Below are 7,164 nucleotides of genomic sequence, written 5' to 3' on the forward strand. Positions count from 1 at the left end.
GAACCGTATAGAGTTTTTGAGATGTTTGAATTTTATAAATTGGAGGAACATAGAGACAACAATTTGGCCTGTCCAAGATAGAAAAGTGGTCTGTACAGAAGTCAGCCAGGACCCTGTGAAAGACCGTGTAATGTTCGCTAGCTGCAAACGTGACTGTTGGGAACCGCTATTCTACTGCCAATGGACTCAGTATGGACTATTGAACAGTTATTGGATCAATTACCAGGAAACAGAGGTCAAAATATAGACTTCATGGGTCTTATTTGAAGTTAACCTTTGGTATGCTTTATAGGAAAGACGAAAATTCGTGTCTCTCTTTCCAACTATAGGTTCATGTTTGGGGATCCAGGGGGTAGACGACATTCTCTATGCAACTAATATAAGTTCATGTTTGGGGATCCAGTGGTAGAAGACATTCTCTATGCAACTAATATAGGTTCATGTTATGGGATCCAGGGGTAGAAGACATTTTCTATGCAACTAATATAGGTTCATGTTTGGGGATCCAGTGGTAGAAGACATTCTCTATGCAACTAATATAGGTTCATGTTATGGGATCCAAGGGTAGAAGACATTCTCTATGCAACTAATATAGGTTCATGTTATGGGATCCAAGGGTAGAAGACATTCTTGGATCCCCAAACATGAACCTATATTAGTTGCATAGGGGGTAGATGACATTCCCTATGCAACTAATATAGGTTCATGTTTGGGGATCCAGGGGTAGATGACATTCCCTATGCAACTAATATAGGTTCATGTTTGGGGATCCAGGGGTAGATGACATTCCCTATGCAACTAATATAGGTTCGTGTTTGGGGATCCAGGGGTAGATGACATTCTCTATGCAACTAATATAGGTTCATGTTTGGGGATCCAGGGGTAGATGACATTCTCTATGCAACTAATATAGTCGATCTTTCCGGTTGGGGGTTCGGGTACGGTGCAGGGGAGCATCTATACAAGAAGATATAATTAACCCTCCTATAATCAGTTCTTTGACCTTTCTGACCAAATCTTGTCCCTATACGGCATCATTCCTCGTATCATACTTCAGAATTGTGATAAACAAGAAATCCCAGAGGTCACGGACTGACAAAAAAAAACTCCTTATCTAAATTACTTAGAACACCCCCTGGGTGTTCGTTCAACATCTTCTCAACCCATCACACGACGTCAAAAAACTTGACTTTGGACTTATTACAGAATGGACCTTGAAGAATTTATCGTATTCTTAAATGTGGAGAGAAATGAATATTTATAACCAACTATTTATTAAAATGATGAGTAATACGGTTATATATCCACCTATGCTAATAAATTACGAAATTGCAAAAAATAGCCAAACGTTTTTTGTTATTTTATTTATAGGGTTTGGACAAGCGTAGTACGTCATACGTTTTTGTTTTTCATAGTGTTTGGACAAGCGTAGTACGTCATACGTTTTTGTTTTTCATAGTGTTTGGACAAGCGTAGTACGTCACACATTTTTGTTTTTCATAGTGTTTGGACAAGCGTAGTACGTCACACATTTTTGTTTTTCATAGTGTTTGGACAAGCGTAGTACGTCACACGTTTTTGTTTTTCATAGTGTTTGGACAAGCGTAGTACGTCACACGTTTTTGTTTTTCATAGTGTTTGGACAAGCGTAGTACGTCACACGTTTTTGTTTTCCATAGTGTTTGGACAAGCGTAATACGTCATACGTTTTCTCAAATTCAGTTTTGATACCATTGTCTATCTTTAAAAAAAGTTCTTACATAAACTAAGCCACATTAAAGCAAGGTGTTCATGTCTCAAGTTTTTCAAAAATATATCCAACTCTATATTACCTATATGTTATTACCCATTCTATGGTCCACCAACGATGTTTGAGAATATATTTGTAATTGCAAGAATTGCCTTTAGGGCAGTTTAGTGTCGTGTGTTGAAGAATGATGACCGTAAAAATTAACTCCCTCTGTGCACAAGAACGATAACCATAAAAACAAACCCCCTAAAACAATGACTATGAAAATAAACCCCAAAAACGATGACCATAAAAAAACATCCGAGTCTGTCGTTTATCGAAAGACCTTACAACAAGAAAACTGGCAACAATGTTTTCAAGAAAACGGATTCTTACACACACACCTTGTTTTCTGTTAAAGTAATACTCGTTTGCAGATTTAATTCCGGGCACACAAAAAGTTTCTAACCTGTAGAATAGATCTCCACGACTCCAATGCGTATCTCCAGGACCGTAACATTGTACGTTATGGGACAAGTTCACATTAAGGTTAGATTGGTCACTCACGAAAAGCTCCAAGCCGTAAAAAAATATCGAAATGGCTCGCTCCATTTCATCTTCAAGTTTTAACGTGCTGGCGTTGAAGTGAATGGCTTGAAAGGTAAATAAAAAAAGAAATAAAATTACCCTTTGAATACCAGACACCAGAAAGTGAAATAGTCATTTGGAACCATATTGTTGATATCAAATCTTTCGTTCTTATGGGATAAAACTACGTGCTAGTGGAGACAGTCAACATTAAACTGTATGTTGTATTATAAAAGCATAACAGTAGATTCCATAAATGTTATAAAGCTTAAAAAAAGGAAGAAATATATTGATGTACTTAAACAAAATAGATCATTTTTACCATCACTACCTAAAATATATATTGTGTGATTGGTTAACGTTTCATGATCATAATATCGTGTTATTGGCTAACATACGATCATAATACTGTGCTATTGGCTAATTTTTATGACCGCAATATTGTTATTGGTTAATTTCTAATAATCATAACACTGTCATTGTTTAATTTTTTACGATCAGATAACTGTATAATTGATGATCTTTTCACGATCATGATACTGTGTGTTTGGTGAAGTTGTCACGATCTTGCGATGCCAACAAATGTATTGTACAAGTTCATTAGTGTGATTTGATTTTATTTCGAAAACTTTAAACCAATCAGGCCACTCGTCCAAGTGGAGTTATAGAAAACTAACGGAAGGGGGATCAAGTAACAGAATAATAATAAAGCACAAAAACGTGTTTCTCAAATCAATATACTGTTACCAACTGTAAAGGGATTTTGTAACAATGAGGTGGAAATATCGCAAGCTGTACATATTAGCCCTTAACTATTAGTGTCACGTCTATAGGAGCCTAAGCGATTTTATTTTATTAATAACTAAATTTCGTATTTGGTAATAATATTGATATCTATACTATTATCCAATAGAAACTCTTGAATAAAACGATAACATATATTCAGCAAGTCACGTGACAACCACAGTCGATGTAAGGTCGCGGCGGGACAGAATGTATCAGAAGTACATTTTGACGTTATTTAGTGTAGAGATTAGCATCGCCTGGTGGTTATGGTGCTCGACGCGCAATATTCGAGTCTCGGGATCGAAACTCGTCACTTTAAATGCTCACCCTTTCAGACTATTTGTTGGTAAAAGAGTAGCCCAAGATATGGAGGTGGGTGGTGCTTACTAGCTGCCTTCGCTCTATCTTATCACTTCAAAATTAGGGACGGTTAACGCAGAAAGTTCTCGAGTAACTTTGCGCAAAATTAACCAATAAGGAATTATTTTTACGAGAAAGATATTTTAAAAGAAAGCAGCAAATGAAGGTTATTAATTACGGGTATACATTAAAAAAACTCGAGAATGAAGGTTATTAATTACGGGTATACATTAAAAAAAACTCGAGAATGAAAGTTATTTATACGTTGTTGAGCTGTTGTTTTTATTCTACTATTGAAAGACAACAGAACTTATGAATGACTTATTTTATGTTTCAGTTATAACGATATTATTCTTTTAGTTTATTTTTAAGATTTTGGTAAAATCACCTCATGACATTTGTTTTTTTTCCTAAGTAATAGCGTTAAGCATGGCATCTTTAACTTAAGCCTAAATAGATAAACGCTTGTAACAAGATCTTTTAACTCAATATTATATGGACTTCACAAATTCAATTATTAAAAGAAAGGTATATTAGCCTTAAATCCGATGAACTACAGCGATATAAGATAAGTATTCTGGTTTCATAGTATTGAATGGAACCAGATTTTTTTATCACATGTTAGTGTTGACTTTTGTACATTAAGCCTAGCTGATATTCGTCTTTACATTTTAATGTTGGTTTTTGTACAAATGAATTAAGCCTAGCTGATATTTGTCCTTACATGTTAATGTTGATTTTTGTACATATGCATTATTAAGCCTAACTGATATTCATCATCACATGTTAGTGTTGATTGTTGTACATATGCACTAAGCCCAGCTGATATTCGTCATTACATGTTAATGTTGTCTTTTGTACATATGCATTATGCCTAGCTGATATTCGTCATTACATGTTAATGTTGGTTTTTGTACATGATTATATTAGGCCTAACTGATATTCGTCATCACATGTTCGTGTTGATTTTTGTACATATATATTAGGCCTAAGTGATAATATCTAAAAAAGTTATATTTGTCTATATTCATACGGCTTGGAATCAAAATTCTTACCTAACATGCCAGTAGGGAACTCACTTGGAGCGTATTTCACAATTCCTGACCCTACTGCAGATTGAGTGGCGATCCACATGTAATTCATTCCCGTAAGTCCCAGATCATTGGCTGCTCCCATGATGCTGCTTCCCTCATCTTTGGTGACGTAAAGAACAATAACCCGAGCGTCACTGTTTTTTAAAAATTCCAGTTCTGTCCGATTTCATCTTTTGTCTTTCCTTTTATAACGAAGATGTCAAGAATGTTGAATCTAACAACGAAACAAAGCATTGATTCACGGTTACAGTCTGTCAGTTACTTCTCAACTAGAGCAGAGAGTTACTAATTTTATAAACCCTTAAAAGGGCTTAACCCTAAATTAAGTAGAAGGTTTTGAGATATGATGTTTAATTATCTTAATACAAGTACATATCTCTGATTGCAATGACAAAAATGTTTAATTAAACAGTAGATCCCCTGCCTCTATCTAAATCATACTAAAAACAGCCCGTTTTATTCCTTCCTATTCGCACAAAATAGCCGTGAGCACAGCATAGATAGCCCATTGTGTAGCAACAAACAAATAAGGTACAAAAAGTGCTACATGAATGGATAATTTAAAATATTGTTACAGTTTATTTACACATCCGTTCTTTGGTGGGTCAGTTTACAGAATTAAAACGCCAAAATCCGGGGTTCAATAGTTAAAAGATACGATTATTAATGGAATTTTAGGTTTAAATTTTATATATTTATCATACTGGTTGAGGCTGAATGAGAATCCTCAGGGAAGATCGAATTAAAATAAAAGCTTTTGCTTCGCTTGTTAGTTGGGTAATTAACTGTGAAAAAAAAAACACTGGTACGTTGTTCAAAATTTTAGACAGCAGACGCATCCCGCGTGGAGTTGATCAATAAAAATAATTAGTGAACTGAGAAATTCGTGAATTTAATCAGAAGAAAGTAAATAGGAAAAAAAAATAATACGGAAATTAATTAAATCGTTTTCCACGTTTTTCCATCAGCTTTAATTTTTGGCCTAAATCTTCAAGGAGAGACTGAAATCGTGAAAAAAATAATTATATTGGAAAAATAAACTAAAATACATTGGAAGTAAAACGCCAATCATGGATATTTTGTCTAAGTTAACTATTTGTACAAGGAAATATGATAAAAATAAAAGTCTTTTTCTTTAGATATTTGTACAAAATTACCCAAGTAATATTTGCGTCAGCCGTCCAAAAGTTTTGATCTGATGGACTATAGATAGTCCATTGTGACTTCTTCGTTTGTTGGAAGTTAAGCACAAAGCTACACGATGGGCTATCTTCTGTGCTCTCCCCACCACGGGTATCGAAACTCGGTTTCTAGCGTTGTAAGTCCGCAGAAATACCGCCGTGTCACTGGGGCGTGACTTCTTGGACGACTCTAATCGAATAATGGTACTGTCACACTTATCACGCACTAAAGGCCCTAAAGCGCGCGAACCGTGGATCCTCAAATCCTTAGTTCCGAACGCGAACTGTTGGACTCGCCTGGCCCAATAACAAGAAAGGTGAATCGTTGTTTCAGAAAACTGAATACAATAAAAATAAAAACTTATTAATGATTAAATCATTATCGAATTTCTCTATCAACATAAATATTTTCAGATTTAAAATGTAAATTTTGTACATTCTAGACAAGCTTATATCAATTACAGTGCACATTTCTGACGATTGGTTTCGTTTTGCAGTAAAATATAAAGCTGGTGAAACCTCTGTTAAAAATGTGGTCATTTCAGCAAGAGACGAAATTGTTTAAATTAAGACATTTCTGAAACAGATGCTCACGAAGTGCCCCACTTAAGAAAAATTACATAACGTGAATAATATTTCAGGGTTAACAATGATGGTGAAATGTTAGGAGCATAATAAAATGCCAAATTTGAAAATAATAATTAATTATTCGGAGGAACCTTGTGGTTCTAATTTTTTTATTTCTACCTATAAAAAATAAGGTTTATAAAAATTTAAATATTAACAATATGTTTTTAAGGAACATGTAGGAGTTCAGGTATTTTGTTAACAAACAAAACACTTTTTCAAATAAATGGTTTTGTTAGCTGAGATTACGTACACACTGTTTACAAATGCATTGAACAAACTCACTTAAAATCGATACTTTCAAGAACAAGGTCTCTCACAGCACGCACAAAATCGTCATGTCCACCAATAAGACTGGTAACGATTGAAAACTGATGCCAGAAATATCTTCTTAAAACACTCAATATGGCTGCTGCCTGGTGCTCCATAGAGGGTGCTAACTGGAGAATCCGTGAGTCCGAGACACGCTGAAAAAAATAATGAGAAATAATTATGATCCTTTTTTTTTTTGGATGGGGTAGAATTAAATAATTTAATAGGTTTATTAAATAATTAAATAATAACTAAATAATTTAATAGGTTTATTAAATAATGAAATAATAACTAAACAATTTAATAAGTTTATTAAATAATGAAATAGTAACTAAATAATTTAATAGGTTTATTGAATAATTAAATAATAACGAAATAATTTAATAGGTTTATTAAATAATTAAATAATAACGAAATAATTTAATAGGTTTATTAAATAATTAAATAATAACGAAATAATTTAATAGGTTTATTAAATAATGAGGTA

At 33.9% G+C, this 7,164-nt stretch overlaps 1 protein-coding gene across 2 annotated transcripts in view; it reads right to left on the reverse strand.

Annotated features, from left to right (window-relative positions):
• LOC106472519 (glutamate receptor ionotropic, NMDA 2B-like) overlaps window positions 1-6,789 on the reverse strand; it is a 44,288-nt gene extending 37,499 nt beyond the window's left edge. Inside the window, exons 1-3 of one of the 2 annotated variants that reach the window (XM_022401093.1) lie at window positions 6,651-6,789; window positions 4,543-4,771; window positions 2,199-2,382 (exon numbers count right to left, since the gene is read on the reverse strand). In XM_022401093.1, coding sequence (XP_022256801.1) covers window positions 2,199-2,382; window positions 4,543-4,639 — 281 coding nt within the window. In that variant the 5' untranslated portion in view covers window positions 4,640-4,771; window positions 6,651-6,789. Of the gene's footprint in view, window positions 1-2,198; window positions 2,383-4,518; window positions 4,772-6,650 lie in introns of both variants that reach the window. The other variant, XM_022401091.1, reaches the window with a different exon arrangement.
• Window positions 6,790-7,164: the final 375 nt, after the last annotated feature.

Source organism: Limulus polyphemus, unplaced genomic scaffold (assembly GCF_000517525.1).
Source record: "Limulus polyphemus unplaced genomic scaffold, Limulus_polyphemus-2.1.2 Scaffold5400, whole genome shotgun sequence".
Taxonomy (NCBI): domain Eukaryota; kingdom Metazoa; phylum Arthropoda; class Merostomata; order Xiphosura; family Limulidae; genus Limulus; species Limulus polyphemus.